Source organism: Gilbertella persicaria, assembly GCF_025201335.1.
Source record: "Gilbertella persicaria strain CBS 190.32 chromosome Unknown B0P05scaffold_57, whole genome shotgun sequence".
NCBI lineage: Eukaryota > Fungi > Mucoromycota > Mucoromycetes > Mucorales > Choanephoraceae > Gilbertella > Gilbertella persicaria.
Window position 1 is genome coordinate 68,133 of NW_026252018.1, and position 25,491 is coordinate 93,623.

Sequence of the window (25,491 nt, forward strand, 5' to 3'; positions counted from 1 at the left end):
ATTCATATTTGATAGAAAAAGAATATATCTCCTGTACTAAATGACTAAAAAGCCAATTTATGAAATAAACACTTTCATGCATAACATACCTCTTTTGGCTTTTGTGTTACATTTTTTTTTCCAGGAGAAACAAGAAAAATCAGGACAACAAAAACCGATATCTAAATATGATACATTATTTTGAAAGTACCATATGAAGATAAAGTAAACTATTTGACTCATCATTCTGTTTGTAAAAAGTGAAAAAATGAAGATTAGTCAAATTCTCTTTGAGCTTAACAAAGACAATGATTTGTGACAGCACTCTTTGTACCCAGTCGAGATGTGTTCCAATTTTTGTCTCAATAATAAGTTTCTAAAAATTTAATTTTCCTGGGAAATCCTGCAAGAAAAAGAAGAAAAAGAAAAATTCACTAGCTAAAAAGTTCGACGCCAATACTAATTTTTTTCTGAGTCTGAGTTGAGTCTGATACTTGCGGTATACTGCTTCATTACATCTAAATCTTTGTGTGTACGGCCATTGGGTTGACTATTCAATATGCTAGCTGAAGTAGGTGATCCTGTTCCACCGCCACTTGAAGCACCTCCTGATGTCTTGAGAAGAGATTGAAAGAAGTTGGCAAGGACTTCATGAGAAGGCGCATTTTGACCTGAATTACTATTGTTATTGACAGCTGCAACAGCTGCAGCTGCGGCTGCTGAAGGAGAGGTAGCTTGGTTACCAGAAGGTGAAATGGGTGACATATGACCATTTGATTTTGGATTTGGGCTGCTTATACCCTTCATAAGTAGCTTTTCAAGTGTCAGGTCCTATATGTCATTATTCTATTAACATCAGTGATAGAGTGCAAAGGATTACCTTTTTACGACTATTTCTTTCATTGTTATCCAATGGACCTGTTGCGCTTGCAGGTAGAGTAGGACTGTTGTTGTTGTTACTATTGTTGTTTGTACCACGCATCAAATGAAGTGTTGCAGGAGAAATACCCAAAGGACCCACAACACCAGGTTTTTCTGTGCTGCCTGTGCCTTGTCTTGCATGCGTGTCTGAATTCTTTTGAAGTTTTTCATAATGACGATCATAAAACGACTGTTCATCTTCACACATGGTAGTGACAGGTATATGTTGAGGCTAATGACAATCGATGAACATCAATGACCAATTTTCCCCTCTTTTTTTTTTTTATGTATGTACCTGAATTTCGGATGCATCACCATTTGGTATAGCTTCTTCAAAATTACCTCGAGCACCTGTGTTGGCAGGCTTTTGTCGGTCCATAACAGCATCCATATCTGCATCCCAGCCTTCACTTACAAAGTCACATTCAAATCCTTCTCTCAATACTTTGATTTTACCCCAAGAATCCCAACCAGAAGGCACAAGTACAGTATCACGTTCAATCACTTGAGCCTTCAGGTGAAATGGATAAGGCTTTGAGGATGTTGTGAGTGTACGATGAAGGATGTATTCACGAAGGTTATGAAATGTGTATGGGTTTAGAGTAGAAGTATAGAATAAAGCAGCACCATCTATTCAATAAGATGAGCCTACTTGATCAACTGGCATACAAATAGACTTACATTTCATACAAATGCATCGAAGTGTTTGTTGAATATAATCAAACTGATCATCTGTATAATCATGCGTCTGTTCCAATGTGTTTATTGCATCGCTCTATAGAATAGATGAATACAACAAAGTAAAGTATCTACTTACTTTGCAACAAACAACAGTGATAGGTATACCAAGGTTGGTTGTCAAACAACCTGTAGGAAGGGGCAACATCACACCATGGTCAATAGCAGTAGAAGAAATAGGCTGAGTACTGGTCAGAGGCGTCGTGGTTGTGTTGGTAGTAAAACTAGTACTGGCTGCAATAGAAGGCATGGAGCTTGTTGAAGTAGAAGCAGTAACAATCAAGTCTTTGTTAATATGAGAAGGCTCAGTGTATGTCTGTAAATAATGTTCCACTAAACAAAGATAAATAACAAATAAAAAACCTAGATACTACATACACTTTTCTTTAAGTTCATCCACCATAGCTCTTCCTTTGCTCCAGTTAGAATCAGCCGTCATGCCTTCTTTACAGATTTCATCTATCAGGCTGTGTAATATACTGATCCAGCGCTCCAGTGTCTCTACAAATTTCCAGGGACGCGTCCAGTCTAGCAGAATGACAACACATGCATCAGCTATTGTTTCTGCTCGAATAGCAAACTTTAAAAGAGGAAAGAATTCAGATGAAGATAGACCGAGTTGATATAGTCCCAATCTGGCCATAGCTACAGAAAAGAAGAAAAAAACAGATCAATTTTCTTGTCCTTGTTGTCTTGTATTACCTTCATTTTCTTCATCTTTGACGTCTACGTATGTGTAGCCTAAGGCTAAATCATTTTTATCCTCTTCTTCAGTGAATGGGGTATAAAGATGGCTGGGAGCACTGCTAAACGGGGTATGATCTTCTTTTTCAAAAGGCTGTTGTGGGCCTGGGTCGTTCTTTAGATATTGGACAAGTGTTGATTTACCTACACCTGGCTCACCTAATAGAGACTATGAATTTCCAATAGATGATCCTCTCATTTATATATATTACCTAATATTAAGACGTTCTTGGTAGGTACCATTTTTGTAGAAGCAACGCTTTTTAAAATACTTGACCAGATCTCATCTTTCTCGGGTATAAAACTTTGTTGCTGTTGTGTCAAGATGGAGTTCGTGGAGACACTTTGTGAAGGTGTCACTGAGGATAAGAAATCTGACATGATATTTTTATCTATTTTTTTTATTTTTTTTTTGGTCAAATAGAAAGTATATGGTATAGTATAAAAAGGTATAAGAAAAAGAAGAAGAAAGAAAAAGAAAGAGTGAAAAAGGTACAAACATACATACACAATTAAGACTTGATTCTATACGGTTGGGCCGATACACACACGACGCACAAACATCAGAAAATAAAAACTTTTTTCTTTCTTTCATTGTGATTGGAAGAAGGAAACTATACACACCACAAGGTTACTAGTAAATAGACGTGTTTAAAGCGCGTTCCTTTTTTCCCTTATTTTCTATTAAAACCATGTATAGAAGAAGAAAGCTTATTCAAGAAGAAAAGCCGCCTATTCCAGACAAGCTTGAAGATTTTGGCTATAGACTAAAAGAAAACGGTGAAATAAGAAGTATTTCTTTAGGTATGACTCGATCGTAGTTTTTTTTTCTATATAACTTATACTTGACTTAGACGAACCCTATGAATTTGATTATTTGCCTAAAGATAGATCTTATAATGAAAAGCGTTATGATAAACTCATTGGTAATTTTTTTTTGTGTGTGTCCTTAGTATTTATATGCGATAGATATTATTGGTGACGAGGTAGAAAAAAGACTTCAAGCAGAACCTTATCATTATCAGAAAGTGTATCTTCCTAAAGGCGTTGATCCCGAGAAAGAAGTGCATTCTTATTTCTACATGACGTATGTATAATCTATCAATATATGTTATTCATCATTCATTAGACCTAATGCTTTAACAACAACGGGTAAACTCTTGATCATGATTCCCAATAATGCTACTCGGTAAATGAATACACACATATATATATACACACACACACACACACACACACACAGACACACACACACACACACACACACACACACGCACACACACACACATATATATATATATATATATACACATATACTCATATTTATCAAGAGTGGGTCAATGGAGCAAAAGAGTCATGTGTGATCAAAATATTAAAGTAAGTAAAAGATGCATGCTTTGACATTCATTATTTTTTTTTAAAGACAGGTTCTATGATGCAGATCACTGAACTTGTGAAAGAGAAAGGATATGAAGCCATTATTCTGAATTCCAATGGCAATTTTTGGCATGATGGTCGTGCTCAGGTAAGAAAAGGCACAAGCGTATCCCTTGAGCTTATTTCAATATAGTCTACTTTCCCACCTCACGCAAGCACCATTACTGAAATCCCAGGTAAATAACAATAAAAGATGAGCATGCATTAAATGCAAATCATAGGCAGCGAAACACCAGAGAAGCATTGTCAATATGTGTTCCATCATTTTATCAAGTAAGCATGTAATTTTCTGTATCAAATGACTTACATATGACAGAAACGCAAAAGCAGAAAAAATAGCGGTAATTGCCATGGGTTGGGGTGGACATTGTTTTACTCTTACGCTGAACAATGAATGTAATGCAAGACGAGCCACTTATTCTTTATTCACCTTGTTTCATAGTTGATTTTATCAAGGATCGAGTCAAAGTTATTGCCATGACAGACAGTGCTCATGGAAGTGATATGATTGAAGGTTCTGATAAGCGTGCCTTTATGTTTGATGTAAGGATACTTGGTTGAATTTTTCTTATAAAGTCTTTTTTTTTTTTTTAGAACTGTATCAATTGGATTGTGAACGCAAAAGCAAAAGGAGAACTTGTACAGGATGCTCGTTTTGGATGTACATGTATTTCTTCAGGTAAGATGGCATCTTCACTGCTGATTTTACTTATTTTTTTTTTTTGGTTATGATAGCACTCGAGATTTCTGATTTTACAATGACTGAAATGTTGGACGATATTCTTAAATTCGTCTTTGTTAAAATGGGTGATATTGAGCCAGAACCTGAAAATGATGAAGAAGATGATGAAACCTTTCTTTTGAATGAAGCCAAGCGATTGGAAATCGAAGATCCTTAATAAAGCATTGACATCTATTTATTTGTTTGTCATGCCGCAGTGCTATGCTTGTATGTTGTGAATATATGTACGCATATGATTCTTTGCTGCATTTTACTCTATAGATAAACAAAAATATACACATATATAGGTTTATGCATTTTTAAAAAAAGGAATTGTTTTTGTATATGATCAGGTGAAAACATAGAATATTTCCTTTTGAAAAAGGGGGAGCAACTGCATCGTTTCATTATCACCTTATTCTTAGTGAAAGAGATAAAGTCTTGCAGTGCATCGCTTTGCATGACATTTTTTTAAAAAAAGGACTTTTTTGTTCACAAGGTAAGACTCAAGACACAAACAAATCCAAGGTTGTCAAGTACATTTGATGCTTGGTTGTGTTTTAATCGCGGCACTAAATTAACTAAACAAGGAAAAAGTAAGGGGTTAACGACGGAGAAATGGGGCGTTCAGGGGGGTGGGGGGGGGAGGAGTGCGCAAATTTGGACAAGTGCTTAAGGAACGGAAACCCCGTTTCGTCTTGCTTTCCGATTTTGGATTGAGTTTATAAATAATAATATGCAGGTAAAAGTCAACTGCTTTGCAGCAGAGATCCCCATCAGTGAAGCATTCCGCCACTATTTCTTTTTTTAAAAAGAGTCTTTTCTTTCTCTCTCTTTCTTTTTTTTTCGTTTTCTTTATTTTCATAAAGTTGCATACATTATACATACATTGGTATAAAGTAAGTTCAAAAGGAAAGATACGTCGTAAACTTATTTTAAGCAGTGGAAGGCATGTATCAAAACAATCTTTATCCTCAACAACAACAACAACAGCAGCAGCAAACTTCATCTTATATGATACCACCTAACCATTCATCCGATCATACTTATTCTCACTATGGCTCATACCACCGCACAAGTGCATTCTCAGATGCTAGATCATACCAGCCTACTAGTTCTGCACCACCCTCAAGTACATCTTATCATTCGGCTGGACTGAATACATCCGATAATTATCCTTCTGATTTCCATCCTCCTACTCAATACAGTCCTTCTTCTTCTTTGGCTTGGCCTTCTAGTAACAGCCATCTGTCTTGGAACACATCAAGCCCTCCTTCTGCTTCTTCTTCGCGACACAATAGTTACAGTAGTAGTAATGGTTATCCTTCCCTTATCCACGGCCCTCCTATGCAAAGAGCAAAATTAACCACGACTGTTTGGGAGGATGAAGGCACTGTGTGTTATCAAGTTGATGCCAAAGGTGTGTGTGTTGCTCGTCGACAAGGTAAAGACGATAGACCCTTCAACTTACTTAGATCACTGATAGTCTGTAGATAACGACATGATTAATGGCACTAAATTACTGAATGTGGTGGGCATGTCTCGAGGCAAACGTGATGGTATCCTCAAGAACGAAAAAGGCCGTGTGGTTGTCAAGGTGGGTGCTATGCATCTCAAAGGTGTTTGGTAAGCGCAGACGGCCCATAACCCATGTAAGCTAACTTTATAGGATCACATTTACTCGAGCAAAAGACTTGGCCACCAAATTTAAAATTGTAGATATTCTTTATCCTCTTTTTGTAGAAGATCCTAGTGTCTTTTTAACCACTCCACACGCAGCAACAAATTTGCCTGTCATGTCACCACCCAACACATTAACTCCAAGAGCTTATCAAAGTACAAACAGTTTTGGTTCTTTTTCTATGTCTTCATGGGAAAAGCAATCCCTTCCTACCCTTCCTCCTCCTCCACCACCACCACCAGCACACGATCAAAGTAAGATAGGATCGTTCTTTTAATTGAAACTTATACTCTCTAGTGCTTATTCGATCTCAAGCCAATGAAAGTGGCAGTTGTAGTCCTGTTCCTGGTACCCTTCTGCCTTCCCACCAAGAGAATGACATGTATCTCCTGAGCCACCATACTACTCGACCATCTTACCATTCAAACGCGTATGCTTTGTATGACCCTCCTCCTTCAGGAACTAGTCAGACGCCGTTTCCTTATACGCAGCGTAAAGCAGAGAAGGAACAAAGAAGAAGCAGTATTGATTTTCCTAGCAGCCCTCCACCTGAAAGCACAAGTATGAAATACACAGCATTGGATACCAGTTGGCAAGAAACAAGACAATTGCATGAAAAAATCAGTTCCCCACATAAAAAGAGTTCTCCATTAGGTATGTAACTTTCATTCCCTACGTTGATTTACTCACCCTTATCTCTGAAGCACGTCACCTTTTATCCAATGAATTGGAACACACAAGAAAAAGATCACAGCAAGATATCTGTCTAAATCAACCTAAACGTATGCGAAGTGATTTGACTTCCTCTTGATAATAAAAATAATAATAAAAATATATATTTATTAAATAGGACTGTAGCCTTCAGGATGATTTGATTCTAAACTCATACATCCTCTTAATAAAAAGTAGCCTGCTAAAGCAAAAGAAGCAAAAGCACAGCCAATCATGGTCATACCAGGTCCTTGGCTGGCTATTAAATGAGGATAAGCTCGGTTCAGTTGGTCAATAGCATTCTGATACATGGTAGAAGATAAGATCAGTAAAAGTAAGGCAAGTAAGGCAGATCCCCATGCCAAGAATCCTCGTGTATAGTGTTCATCTCGGTATCGATGAGGTACAGTCACTCGTAAGATGCAGAACACAAGTAAAGTGGCAGAACATAAAAGACATAATACGGCTGCTGGGTAAATCTTAGGATCGTGAGGTGGATTCGGTGCTGCTCCTGGGTTTAAGTCTGTGTCTTGTTCGATCTTGTCTTGAAAAAGACGAGGATAGGTTGTGTTGAGTTGGCTTACAATCGAGACATCTATCAAATAGATCAATCATGATGATCCATGTAATTTCATTTACCAAAAGGCACAATCATCACACTACGATCACTGTAACAAGTGATGTCAGCTTCTTGAATGCAATAACCTTGCCAGCCATAATAAGCAGTGAATGATGCATTTGATTCAGCATCTGTTACTTTGGCGAAATAAAGTCCCCGACCACTCGGTGTTTGACTGCCTACGAGACATAACAAGACAAGAATAAACCCTATCATAGACAGGAAAAACCCTGTATAATTGAAAGGACCTTGTTTAAACTGGAACTTCTTCATAAAGAAAATAAAATAAAAACAAAATAGCGGTCATAGCTTCGGCTCATAAAAAAAAAAAAAAAAAAAAAAAAAAGCACACAAAAAAGGAAGCTCAATTTGCAATCATGCTCATTCTTCATTGTGTCACCTTTATTTTTAAATTCAGTGAAAAATGCAGCAATAAGAAAAAAAAGCTATTTTGTTAGTCTCCCTCTTTTCTTTTTCTCACTAAAATGAAAGCTTGGAATTATTTGTCTGGATGGACAAGTTTTGTTTTGCCTCAAAATATACAAAAGCAATTATACAAGTTTGTTTTGAAAAGGCTTATTGGTCAGTTCTTAGAAAACGAACTTGATCTCGAAAACTTTGACATTGCACTGGCTAGTGGCAATATGGAATTAAGAGACTTGGCTGTGAATAGAGAAGTAAAAAAAAAAGAAGAAAAGAAAAGATGCCATACTTACTTATACAACATAGTTTATCAATCAACTATTAGAAGATACACCTTTTTTACTTCAAGAAGGAAGAATTGGATGCATTTCAGTCTCTATTCCATGGTCAAAACTCCTAAGTAAAGACATTTCCCTTAAAATTCAAGGACTACATCTATCTTTACTTCCAATCAAACATAAGCCCAAAAAAAAAAGTAAGTCTCATAAGCTTACTATGACTTATTTCTTCCATTAGATTCTCCTTCCACAAGCGCAGTCATAGAAGAACACATCATGTCTTCTTCTTTACATTTTGCTGATGATTTCCTTCGAACAGAAATAGACAAAGAAGACCTTGAAACCAAAGACACGATGGATATGGATATTGCCGTCCTTTCGAAAGTGATTGATAAAATGATTTCACGCATCAAGATAGACGTGGTTGACACTCTAGTGCGTATCATTCACACATCAGCTGTTCCATTATCACCCAATCATGATGGAAAAGAGTACTACATTGATATACGTATACCCAGAATTTCCTATTTTGACGAAACACCTGAATTCAACACCACCACAACGCCACAAGATATGATGAACAGTTCAGTCCTATTACCGCCTGTAGCCAATGAGACCATCAAGATCATCACGATTTCTTCGCCTGAAATATGGCTTCGATCTGCTGAATCTTCACCTACCACTGAAGACGATTTAGCACAGACTGAATTCTTTGATTCCTATTCAGGTCTAGGCATGAGTGGATCCATCACACCTAAACCGAAGCCTTATGAAGCCTTGTTGTTTACGACCATGGACAAAAAGAACTGGATCAGACTTAAACTAAGACCGTTATTGGATGGTATATCAGCCATGTCTATTAAGCAGATCGATGTGCTTGTCACTCATATTCGGATCTTATTCACACCTCAACAACTGGCATTTTTTATGGATTTGTTAGACTTGATTTCCTCTGATCTGCCCAAGAGTGCACCCGCAACATGGTTGGAGGATGTAGAGATCATATTAGAGCGAAAAATTAAGGTACAAATGTCGCTGATTGAACTACTGTTGGTCAGTCAAGATGAACCTGCACTGGTTGACAGATATCCTGCTAAAGACAAGCATCATCTTCGTTTTGCTCTTCACCAGTTGAGTATCAGACAACAACAGTTTACCAACAGATCCTCTGTGATGGATATGCGTATACCCAATCTAGTGCTGGACGAATGGATCCCAAGACCACTTGATCACCGTACAATGCCATCTCAAACGCAATACGACCAATACAATCCTATCTTTCAGCTAGACAGTCGAATCAAACAAGACTATCATGAAAACGACCCTTTTCCTGCTTATTATCCATCTCAACAGCCCATAGACAACACAGATATGGTGCGGATTCGAATAGAGAACAGACAGACAAAAGCATCAGGCAGGTTTATTGATGCCATGTCATTTGAGCAAGATATTCATGTGGATCTGCCTGCTTTTACTTTACATCTGGATCCTCGTCTACTGGATCGTATGGATAGTTACCGGGAAGCATGCATGAAACCCAAAGAAACGAAGCCCATGACTTCACAGCCAACACCGTCTATTTTTGATGATTTGCAGACACAGCAGAATACGCGGAAAACCAAGGTTCGGTTAAAATGTGCTTTTATTCGTGTCTTGCTCTCTGTGCCTGATATGAGTGCAGTCAGTACACGGAAAGAGTTTAATGATCAGTTTCATCAGAGCCAATTGAGTGTGGATATCAAGAAACTAGTGGCTACTTGGTGTTCTCTTGTGGATGATCATACCACAGGTGCTTTAGAGAATGAAGATCATACACATAAACCAGAGACAAACAAGGTCAATATTGATCTGAATTATGTCAATGTATTTATGCAATCAAGACCAGGTAAAAAAATATAAAAAATAAAAATGTCACTTAAGCTTCATTATAGAGGATATGGTCAAGTGCTGGTTTACTGCAAAGACAGTCCATGATAGCAAAAAGTCCTTTTCAGAAGGCATTTCACCCAGTATTGAAATCACCATTCAAGACACAGACACGTATCCAACCCCATCAGCACGCTCAGGCTATTTTGGAGCAGGATCAGAAATTCCAGCCAATTTGTTTGATTACCTTGAAAAGAATGAAAGTTTTCATGGTGAACAAAAACTACATATACCTATGGAAGATCAATCAGATTCAGCCATGATATTTAAGCAAAGAACCATTGAAACTTCAGTCTGTTGATTGTCTTGTCTAAACATTGCCTTATTAACTCATCTTGTAGTTATTTGTAGTCAATTGTCATTTCCCTCAAGCAGACATGAACTTGTCAAAAGACATATGGGATCAAGTGCAAATCATACAAAATGACTTGTTATTATGGCAGCCTCGTTTTGTTTTAGCACAAGAGAACATGGAAGCATCTGATATGAAGACAGCGTCTAGTTGTATGAGTCAAAGTCATGAACGATTTGTGCTAGATCAAGTGCAACAACAGACCTTGTTTTCTATTGTGGCTGTCATGAGTCATGGTTGTTGGGACCTCAATACATCGCCCAGCCATACTTACCGTCTTCAATTTTCTGATTTTAGGTATTTTGCAGCCATGCAACACTTGGGTAAAAAGGAAAATATCACCACTTTAGACATTGAAGAACTGGACTTGTTTGATGTCTCGAACCAAATGCTTCCCCTGATTCACAAAACCATACCGAAAAAGATCCATGTAAGTCAGTGCGTCTATAAAAAAAAAAAAGCGACGCATGCTTATCATCTCTAGCCTAAACGAAATACGTCCATGGTGTCCTTATTCTCAAGATTGACTTTGTTGCCTGAATTCAATCGTATCCATAAAGTCACGAGTGTTGTGGCCTGTCATCTCTGTTGGAAAGCAACAGCTCAGCTTGATGTCATTCAGCAATTGATTGAGTTTCAAAAAGTGCCGTCTGACATGGTCTTTATTGACCCACCTACACAGTACATTAAAGTCTACGCTCATCTGTTAGAGACCTCTATTCATTATGCGCCTCATCCTTTAGGTGCCGTAGTCGTGTTGGATGGTGTGCAAGTGATGACAAACATGCTGGCAGGTCAACCTATCCTTCAAATCAAAGCGTTCATTCAACACATTGAGCTGTACTTGATGGACGATATGCAAGAACTCCATCGCCCTTCAGACCACCAACAACAAGGCATGACAGATGCACGCACGTACTGGTCTACCTTGGGGTTCGTGAGTACCTTGACTGTTCAGAACATTGAGCTGTGTATCAAACTCAAGCTGGATGACTATGTGGCGGCTCCTCAAGTCGACTTGGCTATTGTCAGTACAGACATCTCGCTGGACACCAGTGCGGATGCGTTTCAGACCCTGATGAATGTCATGACGTTTGTTCAACACGCTAAACATCAACCGAGTTCATCTCCCACCCATCATGCTACATGTACCATGCATAAAGAAGACATGTTGACCAGTCTAGACGAAGATGCGTTCAAGATCTCGCCTTCTCAACTATCACCGCCTACGTTGATTGAAGCACCCGAAATGGAAGAGTTTAATTATGTTGAAGAGTTCTATCACAATAGTGAAGCATCCAGCAGTAGCAGTTATTATTCTACCACGCGATTACCACCGACAAAACCGCGTCGTCAGATCCATCGATCCAGAACATCAGAAGACATGGTGCGTGTGCTTGAAGAAGACAGGCTGCAGTTAGTAGAGGATTATTTTGGGCTTGAGAAGCAAGTGCGTGTGCCAAAGTCCATGGTGGACTTGTCGAAAGCGATTTTTTCTTTACGTGTGTCTAACCTGAATGTCGTCTGGAAACTGTACGATGGTTATGCATGGGACTATGTTCGGTCTGACATGGCTACTAAACAGCAAACTGGATTTGGCGATCATCTCGATAAACGACGGCACAAAAAAGACGCCCATATTGAGTTCAGACTGGACCATGTCTCGATCGACTTGGATGTCATGTCAGACAATGATCCGACAGCCATGTATTTGAACTTGAATATCAAGGATGTTGAGATTATTGATAACATCAAGACATCCAACTGGAAAAAGTTCTTGGGCTATATGCGGTCAGACGCAGAGCAACGAGAGATGGATGAATGTATGGTCCATATTGAACTGTTCAGTTTGCGACCTGTGCAGCATGATCCTCAGCAAGAGTTTCGTTTGAAAGTGAAATTACTGCCTATTCGTTTATATGTAGATCAAGATCCATTGGACTTTTTAGAGAAATTCTTTAGTTTTGATAAATCAAACTTGAGATCTACTCATGCTGCCAATCAGTCGATTCCTCAAGCACAAGAAGACGAGGAAGTCAAAGATGTTTATTTTCGTATGTATATCAGACCACGGCATGATTGACTCACACTTGAACATTAGAACATGTCGACATTCATCCTCTTGTGTTTAAAGTAGACTATAAACCCAAACACTTTAAATTAGGCAATGTCAAAGAGGGCCAATACTTGGAGCTGATCAAACTGTTCCACCTTGACGGTGCTGAAGTGTCCTTGACCCATGTCAAACTGACTGGTATCAAGGGCTGGTCTAGTCTATTAGATCGTTTAGGACAAGCATGGCTACCTCATCTGAAGCAAACATCCCAAGTATTCCATGTTGCTTCAGGCGTACCTCCTGTGCGTTCACTGGTGAATCTAGGCACAGGTGTTGCTGATCTTGTGCTGTTGCCTATTCAACAGTACAAAAAAGACGGTCGACTGATGAAGGGTATCCAAAGAGGCACGTCTTCATTTGCTCGAGCAACAGCCATTGAAGCCATCAAATTAGGCTCTAAAATGGCCACAGGCACACAAGTGATACTAGAGCATGCAGATGGTTTTTTTTCTTCACCGCCTCATTCATCCATGGGGTTGGATCAACAGTACCATTTTGTTTATACAGATGAAGATGATTTACAGATCATTCGAAAAGAGGAACTCCTTGGTTCAGATCATCGTCCAAGCACAAGCCATGAACAGAAAAAACCGTATGAACCGAGTCCGTCTGAAGGACTTTATCAACATATGAACAAGACCCTCGCTGCACAAACGATTTTTGCTGTACCTACTGAAGAAGAAGAAGAAGAAGAGGAGGAAGATATGGTGCCTAAAGAACATGGCGCCAAGGCTGTCATTCGTGCTGTACCTGTGGCTGTGATTAAGCCGATGATTGGACTTACCAGTGCATTACAGAGTATCTTGACTGGACTACGGAGTTCGATTGATCCTGTAATGCGATTACAAAGTGAAGATGTAAGTTGAATGTAGGCAATGGATGTTGTTACTCACATTTTATGCAGAAATACAAAAAACCAAAATAGATTATGTAATATAACAAGCCACTTTTTATTTCTATAAAAAAATAAAGCCTTTTTTTTCTTTTTTTTTTTCTTCTTTATAGATATTATGACTCGTTATACAAAAATGAAAAGAAAGACGTTTGTCAAGGCAGACGATAGCTTTAAAGTGAACCCTTTATTACCTCGTCGAGACAATCAAGGAAACAATAACCGAGGAACCAAACGTGGTAGAGACAATGATGCTGGTAAGACAAAAAAAAAAAAAAAAATGATAATTCATGGTCGATGTAGGCAACGGAGAAAAGTACAATAAGAGAAAAGCAACAGAAGTATGTTTTGCTTGTAGAAAACCAGGTCACTCTGTAAACCGTTGTCCTAAAAACAAAGAGCATGCGAATATTTGTTATAATTGTGGTACTACGGAACATCGTCTAAAAGACTGTCGAAAACCTAGAAAGAACAGTAAGTCTTTTGAGAAGGAACAAGGACAACTTACGCTATTTAGATGAACTTCCTTATGCTAAATGCTTTATCTGTAACCAAGAAGGTCATTTGGCAGGCCAATGTCCCAAGAACGAAAAAGGTTTATACCCTAATGGTGGTAGCTGTGCTATTTGTAAACAAGTCGATCACTTGGCCAAGGATTGTCCTGTTACCAAGGAAACAGCAGGCACAACAGCCGTGGGTATGATCAGTTTAGATCAAGGCGCAGATGATGATGATTATCATATCTTTGCAGAAACCAAACAAAAGCTTAAAGAAACCAAAAAGAAGCCTGTTCAAGCACCTGTCATGCAAGCCAAAAAGAAAGTTGTCAAGTTTTAATGTGATATATTATTTATTGTACAGCATGAATTAATTAAGGAATTGAGACTCTTGTTCTAATAAATGTTGGGCTGATTTCTTTGAATCAAAAAACAAGTCGTCCACTTCTTTAACATCGTCCAAAGAGATAGAAGAATGACCATTGATTTCAGATAAAATGTTGGCAGGTGTCAATAATTGCACAGCGTATCTTAAAGAAGTATTGACACCAGCATTGGCAATGTGTTCAACAGCTTCATCATCTATCGTCAATCCTTCAATCTTTGCTCTGATGCTGATAATAACCTTGATTTCGTCTACAGTGTAAGGAAGTGTACGGATAATCAAAAGACGATCCAATAAATCAACAGGAATACCATGAGGAGAAACAATGTCATCTGTACCACTAATGGCTAATTAAGTCTCAAGCCTATTCCCTAAAGATTCAACTTACCGAATCGTACACATGCCTCTGTTGGTGGCAAAGATAACAATGGGTGATAAAGGAGATTCAAGTGCTCTATTTAAATAAGTAAAGCACTCAATATCCAACATATGCACTTCATCAATGAAAAGAACACCAGGCACCAATTCTGCAATGCCTTGTTCAATGTATTTGTTGACGACTTTGTTGATTTCCTGTCGAAGTTTTTCAGTGATCTCTGTCTTTTTAGGCTTCAAAAGCTGGCCCATCATAGACATAATATCTTGTCCACCTTCAGGCTTTGCATTAGCGACATCTAAATCATGAAGGGTGACATCTTGAATCACTTCTTTCTTTTTATGAACATCTCCCTTGGGTAAAGGAACATATTCTTCTGCTTCTAAATCAAATTCTGTCGCATAAGCATCTGAACGACCTACTCTCTATACATACATACATACATACATGATGAGTTTATGTTTAGATGGTGATGACTACTTACCTTGCAGGCACCTGTATTGGCTTCAATATAGATCACATCGCCTACAGTAACTTTTTCTTTTTGAATGGATTCGTAAATACTAGGATCTAACTTGAGTTGTTTTGTGCCCTTGACTGTCTTGAGTCCAATAATGACATGTGAAATTGTCTTGCCATAACCACCCAATGGATTCTCTGTTTCTTCAGGTGTCAATTCAGTCACTTCACCTTCATAGACTTCCTTTGTTTCCTTCATACGCAAACCAATCGATCTTCTAAAGTTCTCCATAAGCACTTCTGTCTTTTTGATTTCGCTAGAATACACTTCTGAACCCACAATGGGACGGAAGGGTACTTTGGGGCCCAATTCTTGAGCAATAGCAAGTGCAATAGCCGTTTTACCCGTACCAGGGGCACCAGCAAACAATAAAGCACGTCCAGCCATACTTTTTGATTTAATCATTTCAACCACAATACCACTAGCCTATAAAGGAGAAGAAGGGGCTTAGTTTATTCTCTCTACGCGTCAATACTTACTTCGCGTGCATTTTCTTGGCCTACAAAACCAGAAGCAATAGGTTCAGCAGTTCCGTCAGGTCTAAGACCAAGACCTTTAATGTGAGAATGAGTAGCAACGCGTTTTTCGTGAGGGGCCGTCTTGACTTGCTCGATCTTCATAGTATTTTCCTGCGTGGCCATAGCGAATAAGGTTTAAGAGGGAAAGAGAAAATGAAAAAAAAAAATTTGAAAAAAAAATCATCATGACGAATGTGACTTGATAGTGCCAAATAAAGCAAGTGCCATTTGTCTTTTAAAAGAATGACTTCATGGTTATGCAAAGTTAATGCATGTCAAAAGTATATAAAAAAAAGGCGAACAAAGAGAACAAGTTGATTTTTTATCATTCTTTATCTTTTTATCAATGGAAACTTTTCAACAACGCCCTATTACTCCTCCCTCTGACCGCAAGCAAGCTGACAATTTGAATTACTTGAGGGACCAAGACTCATTGAATGACAGTGCTTTCTTGGACAAGCAAAGAGAAAACATGCATGCTCAAATGCCTCCTGCTTCTACAGTTCCCACAAACTTGACTACTGCTTCTGTAGCTCCTACAAACATGACTACTGCTTCTACAGTTCCCACAAACATGACTACTGCTCCTGCTATTCATAAGGAAAGTAACCCATTTGCTTCTGGAACGACTACCACAGGTATGCCTTCTCGCACCATGGGTGATCATAAGCGTTTCCAAAGCACTCAACGCAATGATACCACGCATCGTATTGAAAATGAAGTCCTTTCTATCTTGCAATGGAGAAACCCTGTTCGTTCTGGTGCTATTTTCGCTATTACTGTTGGCTCGATTCTGTTGACACGTTGGTACTCTTTATTGCAAATTGGTTCTAGTCTTTTAACTTTGGCTATTGGTATTAACCTTGTCTATGTCAATCTGGTTCTTCAAAGTCAAAAAGTTCTCACCAATCAAGATGCCGCTCATCCTTACAAGTAAGTTGCATAATAAAAAAAAAAAAAAAAAAAAAAACTCATACCTAAATCATAGTGATGTCATTCATAACGACAAACATGCCATGATTGACAGACAAAGTGTAGGCTACTATACAACTGTCATGACTGAAGTAGCTGAGACTGTGATTCGGGCATTGACTCGTATTGTGTTTATTGAGAACACATGGACCAGTGCTAAATGGATGTCTATTTTCTTTGTTATCTGGAAGGTATCTGCTCATGTTTCTACTATGAACATTATCTTGGGTCTTGTTATGTCCGCTTTTATTTTCCCTCGTCTCTATATCAGCAACAAGGACGTTGTTGATGCTCAACTCCAGAAAGGTCAAACATTGCTTCAAACAGGTATTAAACAAGCTCAAACTGCTGCTACTACTGCTGTTCAAGATACCTATGCCAAGTCAAGAGCTTTTGTCGCTAAGGCTGGCACTACTGGTACTGATGCTAAGAACACCATCAAGAATGAATCTGTTACTGTCAAGCAAGATTAAGCGTACCATTTTGTAAATAAAGAAATGTAAATAATAATTCTTTATTTTTGTGAAGCAAATGAGGGTATGATGAATTGAGAACCCTTGTTTGATTGACCAGCTTGAAGAAGACCTACATAGGGTGTTACATCCCATAAAAGTGTCAAATTGGCAGGATTGTCACTATGATTACAATTAGACCTTGTTTATAAAACCCATGTTTGTCTTCTTTTTTTTACCTCCATTTTTGACTGATATCAATCAGAGCGTACTTGTTTCTGACATTACGTAATTTCAGGTGTGCTTTTTCTTTACTGGTAATGATTTTATCCCAAAGTACAACACGGTTACGTCCCTAGAAAAATAAGGCATTGATACCATGGTGTTGTTACTTACAAACTGTTTGTTTTGATAGTCTGCTACTACTGTCACAAACACTTGTTTTGTGTTCCAATTAAACATGGGTGTAAAGTCTAGTTATAATGAGTATGCAGTGGAGGAGGGGAAGGCCATTCATTGCTTGCCTGCATCAATATCAAAGGTCAATCGAGCAAATTCACTTTTACTATTGCGATAATCTGTATCTTCAGGGCCATATCTACGTGTGACACTATAGAAAGAGAGAGAAAAATATAAGCTCAAGATAACCATGCTATAGAGAGGTACATTTTAATATTGTTTGTGTCAACTTGAAGGTTAGGATCAGTCGAACCATAGCCTGTGATGGCTGAGATCAAGGCAACAAGACCCAATACTGTACCAATCACAGTAACAGCAAAAGAAAAGAGGTTCTAATGTAAGAGCATAAGATAGAGCATGGACATGGTATTACTTTATTACATTAGCTCTTTGTTGCAAGTTGTACATGTTAAAGAATAAAAGGACAAAAGCAAAACTGAATTCCCGCGTTCTTTAGCCAATCAGCGGAGTCCTAAACTTAAGGAGACAAAAAGGCATTCGACGTGGCAGTGTCTTTGTCAACCAAATTATTGTGTGACCATATATCCTCTTTTTTCTATTCCAATTTGATATTCTAACCCTTGATTCCTATAGAAAAAAAAAGAAAGAAAGTATATAAACTGACTGTCTTTGTTACAATAACAAGAAAGAGCATTATAGAGCAAAATAAAAAAAGTTGACATGCCTTGAAGCTTAGCATAAGTGAAGTGTCCCTAATAAAAATCCTGAGTTTAAATTGGTATTATCATGTCAAAAACGAAAATTAGACATTCAAGCATTGCTCTTCCGCTTGATTCTCCAAATCGTAACCTTCAGGCCAAAGCTTCCAGCTCAGGCAGGAAGAACAATAATAACAACATTTCTCTCTCTTGGGAAAAAGTGGTGTCAGGTTAGGCAAGTACCAACTTGTCCTTTTGACCGATTGTCTTCACTCCATCTGCATCGTTTACAGACTCATATACCATCAGCGAGTCACCCTTGTCTGACTCTGCTCAACCAACACCTGTTAACTTGGTTTAACCTTTTATAAAAGTCATTGAGAAAGACAGTGTTCTTATCGATACTACGGATATCAAAGATGAAGAGCTCTCGTTTGATGTCCTTCTTGATTTTAACAAGAATATGGACGAGAACGGTGGCTATGAAGATTATTGTGGCCGCGTACCTGTGATCCGCAAATATCTCAGCCGTTCGTTTAAGAAACTGTTTGGAGAAAAGATGGTTTGGGTCGCCAAACAATCTTGAATGAAGGAGTGTATTTGGTTAACGGTACCTTTATTAAAGGCTCTCCCAGTTACCCAGCTGATGCGCGCATTGTAAGGCTTACAACAGAGTCAATGTAAACTATCTAAAACACATACTTTTGAAGTTTGGATTCCCTGAAAATATAGTAATAACAATTTTCAATTCTCTTTCCAAAAACTCAATCAAGATCAATGTTAATGAATACTTCACTCGAGTGGTTCACAAGAAAAGAGGACTTAAGCAAGGCGACCCTATTTCATCAGTATTGTACAACCTAGCTTTTGATCCCTTTCTAAGGTATGTTATTGAAGATGAGTTGATGAAAGGATACACGTTGCAATTAGCTCCAGCTTTTCTTCCATCAACGTCCATATGGTCAACTAGGGTGTCTACAAAGATACTATGCTATGCGGACGATACTATCGTGTTTGTTCATGATCCTGATGATCTGGTTTGAGTGCAAAAGCGTATCAAGATCTATTGTTGGACTTCTAATGCGTTGATCAATTATAACAAGATTGAAGCAGTATCGCTATTAGGAAGAGATTCGTTTCGATTTTGGTCTAGACACCTGTTGCCGCTTCAGATTGAATGAATAACGTCAACTGAGAACAGTCAACCAACAATCCACCTTGGCTTTCCTTTGTTACAATCTCTAGAGCAAAGAGCCACCTTTTTTTGCTGATCTACTGGCCCAACTAGAACAACACTTCAATATGCACTCTGTACGCAATCTGTCGGTATTGGGATGAGCAACAGTAATCAATACTCTGGTGTTCTCCAAATGTTGGTACCTTTTTTGTGTGGTTCCTTTTACCAAGACAGAACTCTCTTGTATCCAGTCCTTAGCAAGCCGTTTCATGAACAAGAATATTTTTCCAAAGATTGCTTGGAGTACTTGTACATAGACAAAAGACGTTGGTGGACTAGGAGTGCTATATCTAGTTTTGCAAAGAGGTGCACTATATTTTCGATGAGTAGTGCCTCTACTACTAGATTCAACTGAAGTATACTGGAAAAAACTCTTGAAGATTCATTTACAGTACGCAATTGGGGCGACGCATGTTCAGATTCCTTTGCTGTTTCCGAACACTAAGAGATTCAAAAAGTCTGCCTCTGCTCCTAAAGCAAGAACATCCACTATTCATCTCTTGTATTCTTCTTTGGATCGAATTCTTCGTAATTTCGATACGATGCAGCTAAATCCTGCGGCTTGCTTACTCCTGCCTTTTATTGATGTCATGCACTCAGTTGTCCCAAATCGTTCATATCTCCCGATTGCTAGTCGTCATCTTCTTGTTGGTAGTCTCATGTCGTTCAATCTTTCTACACAAGTCATTGAATGGAAACCAGCAACTGATATCCCTGAAGAACTGATGGGCCCTCAACAAAAATTAATCCAAGCTGTCTAAAGACATAAGGTGAAACCATTTCCCTTCTTTGCTGCTTATTTAGAAGCTCCGTCGCACTTGGGTAGTACTTCCCCATACACTGCTATGCTTACATTCCAGTCTTTGGTGAATTGTCTTGATTTACCTGACAATTTCAATTCAATCAAGTCCATATTGGCAAAGGCATGCCGTTTAAACTACCTTGAGTTTCAACCTGTCCTTTCAATTTTTCAAGCTCGGTCTTCACAGTTCTGGCCTGAATTCTGGACCATGTCGTTGCTCTCTGTAACAAGAAATGTGGTTTATCGATTTATTTTACATAAATTGCTCACCCAAATCCGCCTAAATCGCTTTATTTAAGATACTTTTCGGCCTTCGATATGTTTGATTTGTTCATTCCGTTCCGAAGATGATAACCATTTGCTGTTTATGTGTTTGTCCAAGGATTTCTTTTGGCGTGAACTGATTTTTAAGTTCCTGTGGTCAACTTTTACTATCGATGGTATAATTATGGCAGTGCAATCATTGGACTTCCATCCTACTAAATACTGTCAAAATAACAATCTCACTATACAAGACGTGGTGTTTACTGTATTAACGGAAATTTGGAAGGCTCACTGGAGATCTATCTTTGATAATGTATCCTTTGATCCTCAAAGGCTACTGCAACAAACCCATGTTAATCTGCAACTACAAGTAGCAGAGAAACACATAAACTCAAGACTCTAACGGATAAGAAGCTAAATAACTCAACTCATCTAGCTCATACTTAATCTCTTCTATTTCTACACCAGTTCTTTTATTTTACTTTATAACATTTTAATTTGCGCCCACCTCTTGACAGTGGTTCACATTCGTCTACGTGAAGCAATAAATAAAGCACTTTAACAAAAAAAAAAAAATTAGACATCCAAGAGAAATAATGGACTAAAGGTATCTAAAAACTAAGAGCTATCAAAAAGCGTATTAGCAAAGTTAGTAGATATAGACACGGCGCATCGAATGATATAAAGAGAATAGTACATTTGTTAGTAAAATATAGAGCTATCTTTCAAAAACGTATTTTCAATTTTTGAGCCTTAACGTACACTTTCTATAGTACTTCTGCAAATGTAACGCTTTGAATGTATTTTATGGAATCAGAGAAACAATTCGTACTAAGAAATGTTATACTAATAATATCTCTATCGCTCACCAATCGCAAAATAGTGAAAAATGAAGATTTCGTAAAAGGGATCTAAGGGCAAAATGACAATTTTCTCATGTTTTCATAAATATGTTCTTTTATGTATGCTCAAATATAAGAAACTCAAAAAATGGGAATCAGAAGGTAGAATGATAGTTTATTTTGAAAAACACTCGCAGCGGGCTGCCAATCCGCCGCTAGTATTATTATGCCAATAGACTGTTTGCCAAATTGATTCAAGAAAAAAAGGTAGTTTATGTTGGAGGTCTATTTAAGAAGACACAAGTCGATACTCGAAAAAGGCATAAATCAAGGATCAAAAACATATTAGGTGTGTAATGCGCCAAATGGAACCAAAAGTTATTTAATAGCCACATAGTATGCATGCTTCTAATTGTATGGATAGATAGATAGATAGATGTAAACAAAATGACTATTCTACTATTAAAAATGTTGAGAAAATCGTCCTATTTGTTCTTAAGGTCTTTGAGCCATAACTTTACAATTCTACAATAGATTTCGTAAAGATCATATGGCTCATAAACGTGTACATAGCTCTACTTTTAGAGGTACAAAGTTCCAAAAAAGCGGAATTGTCAGGGAATAAATATTGACTAAAGGGGTCCCATTCAACAGAAATGTCAATTTTTCTTAGGACTTTAAATAAAACAGGAACATAGCCAACTTTTGATGTCGACCCAAAATGACTTTAAAAGTTATGTATTCTATAGATTTAAACAAAGGACTTTATGCTCGTTTTTTATCAAAACAAAATACAATGAACAGTGTCTCGTTTTCTTTAAACAAGCATAAAATATCGTTTGACAAAGAAAGACAGGTTCTCATTCAACCATGTATCACAATGCTCCTTTTTCTTTCCGCTTATGCAAGCAAATGGCTTACTTTGTACTTCGTGCTTTTAAAAAAGGAACCGTCACGAATACTCTTTTTTCTAACTCGTCTTGAACCTTCAAAGATTTTTCAGTCTTTTTTTGTACTTGCTCATTCAATGTCAACACAACCCATCACTCAATTCTCCTGTATGTCTTAGCACCTTTTTTCTCGGTCTAAACTAACACTTGGTATAGTTCGTTCTCAAAAAGAATTGACAATCTGGAACGGCTATCCTGATTTCAAGGCTGTCAACAAGTTTGAAAAGTAAGCTGAGTGCTCCTTGAAAGACACAGAACGCGCTAACATAACCTGTAGGCCAGATGCTACCAGTCGCATGTTTCATTACAGTAGATACGGTGCTGTTTATGCCTATGCAACTAATCAAAGGTACAACCATATAGTTGATCATGTGAAGCTAATCCGATCATGTTATAGTATCAAGGTATTCGATGCTACTTCTTTAGAACAATATTGTGAGATTGAAAGAGCCAATGTGGTTGATTTCTGGCTTTCCCCTCAAGGTAGCTATTTGGCTACTTGGGAGCGTCCCTGTAAGTACACTTGAGATCCTATGTTTGCATGTACTGATTTTGTATTAGCCAAAGCCGAAAATGGTGCTGCCAACAATAACCTCACTATTTGGAATGCCAAGACTGGTGAGTCTATTGCTGCTTTTGTTCAAAAGGCTCAAAACAACTGGAACTTTCAATGGACTGATGACGAAAAGTACTGTGCTCGCATGGTTACCGGTGAAGTCCAGTTCTGGGAAAGCAACAATATTGGCAAATGTAAGTAATGTTGATTGATGCGATGCCTTTTTTTTTCTTATACATTGGATAGCTGTTTGGGCCAGACTTAAACTTGAAGGTATTGCACAATTCTCTTTGAGTCCTGGTAAAGCACCCGCTGTTGCTGTCTTTATTCCTGAAAAGAACGTAAGCAGTTTTATTTTTTTTATTGAGGGAGTTTATTTTAACTTATTAACTAGGGTGCACCTGCTATTGTTCGTATGTACAGTATTCCCAACTTCAATTCACCTTTATCCAACAAAACATTCTTTAAGGCTGACAGAGTGACATTGCATTGGAATGATTTGGGTACCAATTTGCTTGTGTTGACTATGACAGATGTAGACAAGTCCAACAAATCTTATTATGGCGAGACCAACTTGTATTATCTTGCAGTTGCTGGCAATTTTGATTGCCGTGTTCCTCTTGATAAAGAAGGCCCTGTTCACGATGTGACTTGGGGTCCTGATTCTAAGGAATTCATTGTTGTCTATGGCTCTATGCCTGCCAAGACCACTTTGTTTGATCATCGTGCAACTGCTGTCTTTGACTTTGGTATCAATCCCCGTAACTTTGTCAAATACAATCCTCAAGGACGCACTATCTGTATTGCTGGTTTTGGTAACTTGAACGGTACGATTGACTTATGGGACAGAAAGTCTCTTAAGAAGATCAATACATTTGCTGCTCCTAATGCTTCTCATTGTGAATGGTCTCCTTGTGGTAGATATCTCTTGACAGCCACTTTGACACCTCGTCTTCGTGTAGACAACGGCTTCAAAATGTGGCACCATTCTGGTACTTTGATCTATGAAGAAGCTGTTGATGAACTCTATCAAATTGGATATCGCCCTGAACCTGCTAATCGCTATCCTATGAGAGCCATCTCTCCTCCTCCCAACCCTATCAAAATTCTTCCTACGAAAGGTGGCGGTGCTAAGGCCAATGCAGTTCCTACAGGTGCCTACAGACCTCCTCATCTTAGAGGCACTGCTGCTCCCATGTCTCTTTCTGAAAGAGCTGCTGCTCTTAATGGCGTTGGTAAATCTTCTGGTTTCCAACGTAAAGTTGTGGGTGCAAAGACAAACAACAAGAATCAAAAGAAAGAATCTACTCCTGCTAAGCAACAACAACAATCTCAAACAGAAAGTGCTGCTAGTGCAGAAGAAAGACAAAAGAAGATTCGTAATCTTGAAAAGAAATTAAGACAAATTAGAGAATTGAAGGATAAGATGAGTCAAGGCGAAACATTGTCTACTCCTCAACAACAAAAAGTGGCTTCTGAAGTCTCTGTGATGAGAGAAATTGCTAACCTTCGTCTTGAATAGACATTGTATTTAAAACACATCATGCAAGAGTTTATATAAATGTAGACTGTACATCTTTAACTTTATTAAATTCTCAATTGGTTTTTTGTAAAGTCTTATTTTTCCGACTGTGTAGAAAGTTGTTTCTTTCTCTCTCTCTATCGATGGACGTCAATGAAATTCGGTTTGCTTAATTTAAATGACGTAAAGAAACAGAGCGAGAAGCTTTGACAATAATAATAATATCTATTTATACCCAAAAAAAAAATAGAACTATCTAGACTCTAGGATATCTTATTTATATGCAGAACATTCAGGAGTTAGTTAAAAAATTCCTCTTTCTTTTTCTCTTTTTTTTTTTTTTTTTTTTTTTTTTGTGTGTACACACGCGTGTATTATACCATACACATCTCTTTTATCTACTCTCCTTTCCACTCCTTTAAAACACCATGTTCATACCAAAAAAGAACAGCCTTGAGTTGATGCTGAAACGAAAGAGCATATCTATCAATTTCAACAGCGATAGTAACAGCAACAACAACAATAATAATAAAATCAATCGCCATCATCATTGGTCAGATATTTGCGCTGAATTCATTAAAGAAATCGTGTTCAAGAGAAAGAATTCAATTTGTGACGAAAACAACAATCAACATTTCTCAAATACTTCTAATCTCTGTCTCGACCAATTATCAGAATTTCAAAAGAGTTATGTGTCTTTTCCTGAGTTCAGTGATTCAAACAATGAATCTGATAATGATTCTTATCACACAAATAATGCATCCTCTAATACTTACTGGCTATTATAACTTATTATTGAAATAAAATAGATATATATACATATATACATCACATTCTAGTTCTCAAGAAAAAAAAAAGCTTGTTTATGCGTTATTTATTTTTAATTAATACAGACAGACTTGACATATTGCAAATTGATTAATGTCCCTTTTTCGTACTCAG

General features: G+C 37.9%; 10 protein-coding genes across 10 annotated transcripts; 6 read left to right on the plus strand and 4 right to left on the minus strand.

Moving 5' to 3' along the window:
- Positions 1 to 438: 438 nt before the first annotated feature.
- Positions 439 to 2,763, minus strand: B0P05DRAFT_479160 (dynein light intermediate chain-domain-containing protein; the record flags this gene model as incomplete). The annotated part of the gene is made up of 8 exons (XM_051575056.1): positions 439 to 674; positions 988 to 1,132; positions 1,196 to 1,530; positions 1,582 to 1,675; positions 1,718 to 1,971; positions 2,017 to 2,283; positions 2,341 to 2,541; positions 2,595 to 2,763. The coding sequence occupies 8 exons, from the start codon at positions 2,761 to 2,763 to the stop codon at positions 439 to 441; spliced, it is 1,701 nt and encodes a 566-aa protein (XP_051430488.1).
- A 9-nt stretch (positions 2,764 to 2,772) lies between these two features.
- On the plus strand, positions 2,773 to 4,847 carry B0P05DRAFT_560366 (uncharacterized protein). The gene is made up of 12 exons (XM_051580359.1): positions 2,773 to 3,186; positions 3,237 to 3,308; positions 3,352 to 3,469; positions 3,512 to 3,571; positions 3,714 to 3,759; positions 3,806 to 3,907; positions 3,953 to 3,995; positions 4,041 to 4,092; positions 4,136 to 4,215; positions 4,262 to 4,362; positions 4,414 to 4,498; positions 4,555 to 4,847. The coding sequence occupies exons 1-12, from the start codon at positions 3,075 to 3,077 to the stop codon at positions 4,716 to 4,718; spliced, it is 1,035 nt and encodes a 344-aa protein (XP_051430489.1). The 5' UTR covers positions 2,773 to 3,074; the 3' UTR covers positions 4,719 to 4,847.
- Positions 4,848 to 5,254: 407 nt separating this feature from the next.
- Positions 5,255 to 7,069, plus strand: B0P05DRAFT_560377 (uncharacterized protein). The gene is made up of 5 exons (XM_051580360.1): positions 5,255 to 5,439; positions 5,484 to 5,984; positions 6,034 to 6,166; positions 6,210 to 6,475; positions 6,519 to 7,069. Coding segments are annotated over exons 1-5 (1,266 nt in total). The 5' UTR covers positions 5,255 to 5,438; the 3' UTR covers positions 6,884 to 7,069.
- B0P05DRAFT_479135 (uncharacterized protein) lies at positions 7,064 to 7,767 on the minus strand (the record flags this gene model as incomplete). Its single annotated transcript, XM_051575054.1, has 2 exons — positions 7,064 to 7,527; positions 7,572 to 7,767. The coding sequence occupies 2 exons, from the start codon at positions 7,765 to 7,767 to the stop codon at positions 7,064 to 7,066; spliced, it is 660 nt and encodes a 219-aa protein (XP_051430491.1).
- A 264-nt stretch (positions 7,768 to 8,031) lies between these two features.
- Positions 8,032 to 13,620, plus strand: B0P05DRAFT_560381 (uncharacterized protein). The gene is made up of 7 exons (XM_051580361.1): positions 8,032 to 8,228; positions 8,281 to 8,449; positions 8,491 to 10,137; positions 10,184 to 10,470; positions 10,520 to 10,960; positions 11,015 to 12,584; positions 12,632 to 13,620. The coding sequence occupies exons 1-7, from the start codon at positions 8,037 to 8,039 to the stop codon at positions 13,510 to 13,512; spliced, it is 5,187 nt and encodes a 1,728-aa protein (XP_051430492.1). The 5' UTR covers positions 8,032 to 8,036; the 3' UTR covers positions 13,513 to 13,620.
- Positions 13,621 to 13,674: 54 nt separating this feature from the next.
- Positions 13,675 to 14,241, plus strand: B0P05DRAFT_575256 (uncharacterized protein; the record flags this gene model as incomplete). The annotated part of the gene is made up of 4 exons (XM_051581634.1): positions 13,675 to 13,795; positions 13,842 to 13,879; positions 13,989 to 14,012; positions 14,056 to 14,241. 4 exons carry the CDS (start codon positions 13,675 to 13,677, stop codon positions 14,239 to 14,241), a joined length of 369 nt encoding a protein of 122 aa, XP_051430493.1.
- A 164-nt stretch (positions 14,242 to 14,405) lies between these two features.
- B0P05DRAFT_581677 (RuvB-like 1) lies at positions 14,406 to 15,957 on the minus strand (the record flags this gene model as incomplete). Its single annotated transcript, XM_051582122.1, has 4 exons — positions 14,406 to 14,760; positions 14,809 to 15,221; positions 15,281 to 15,742; positions 15,796 to 15,957. 4 exons carry the CDS (start codon positions 15,955 to 15,957, stop codon positions 14,406 to 14,408), a joined length of 1,392 nt encoding a protein of 463 aa, XP_051430494.1.
- A 451-nt stretch (positions 15,958 to 16,408) lies between these two features.
- B0P05DRAFT_581678 (Reticulon-domain-containing protein) lies at positions 16,409 to 17,279 on the plus strand (the record flags this gene model as incomplete). The annotated part of the gene is made up of 2 exons (XM_051582123.1): positions 16,409 to 16,767; positions 16,823 to 17,279. The coding sequence occupies 2 exons, from the start codon at positions 16,409 to 16,411 to the stop codon at positions 17,277 to 17,279; spliced, it is 816 nt and encodes a 271-aa protein (XP_051430495.1).
- A 25-nt stretch (positions 17,280 to 17,304) lies between these two features.
- Positions 17,305 to 18,137, minus strand: B0P05DRAFT_560390 (signal peptidase 22kDa subunit). Its single transcript, XM_051580362.1, has 6 exons — positions 18,099 to 18,137; positions 17,925 to 18,049; positions 17,783 to 17,868; positions 17,655 to 17,731; positions 17,498 to 17,613; positions 17,305 to 17,441 (listed from the first exon to the last, which is right to left on the minus strand). The coding sequence occupies exons 1-6, from the start codon at positions 18,123 to 18,125 to the stop codon at positions 17,321 to 17,323; spliced, it is 552 nt and encodes a 183-aa protein (XP_051430496.1). The 5' UTR covers positions 18,126 to 18,137; the 3' UTR covers positions 17,305 to 17,320.
- A 4,630-nt stretch (positions 18,138 to 22,767) lies between these two features.
- B0P05DRAFT_479123 (eukaryotic translation initiation factor eIF2A-domain-containing protein) lies at positions 22,768 to 24,549 on the plus strand (the record flags this gene model as incomplete). The annotated part of the gene is made up of 5 exons (XM_051575052.1): positions 22,768 to 22,820; positions 22,869 to 22,984; positions 23,033 to 23,221; positions 23,274 to 23,368; positions 23,422 to 24,549. The coding sequence occupies 5 exons, from the start codon at positions 22,768 to 22,770 to the stop codon at positions 24,547 to 24,549; spliced, it is 1,581 nt and encodes a 526-aa protein (XP_051430497.1).
- Between the last annotated feature and the right edge of the window lie 942 nt (positions 24,550 to 25,491).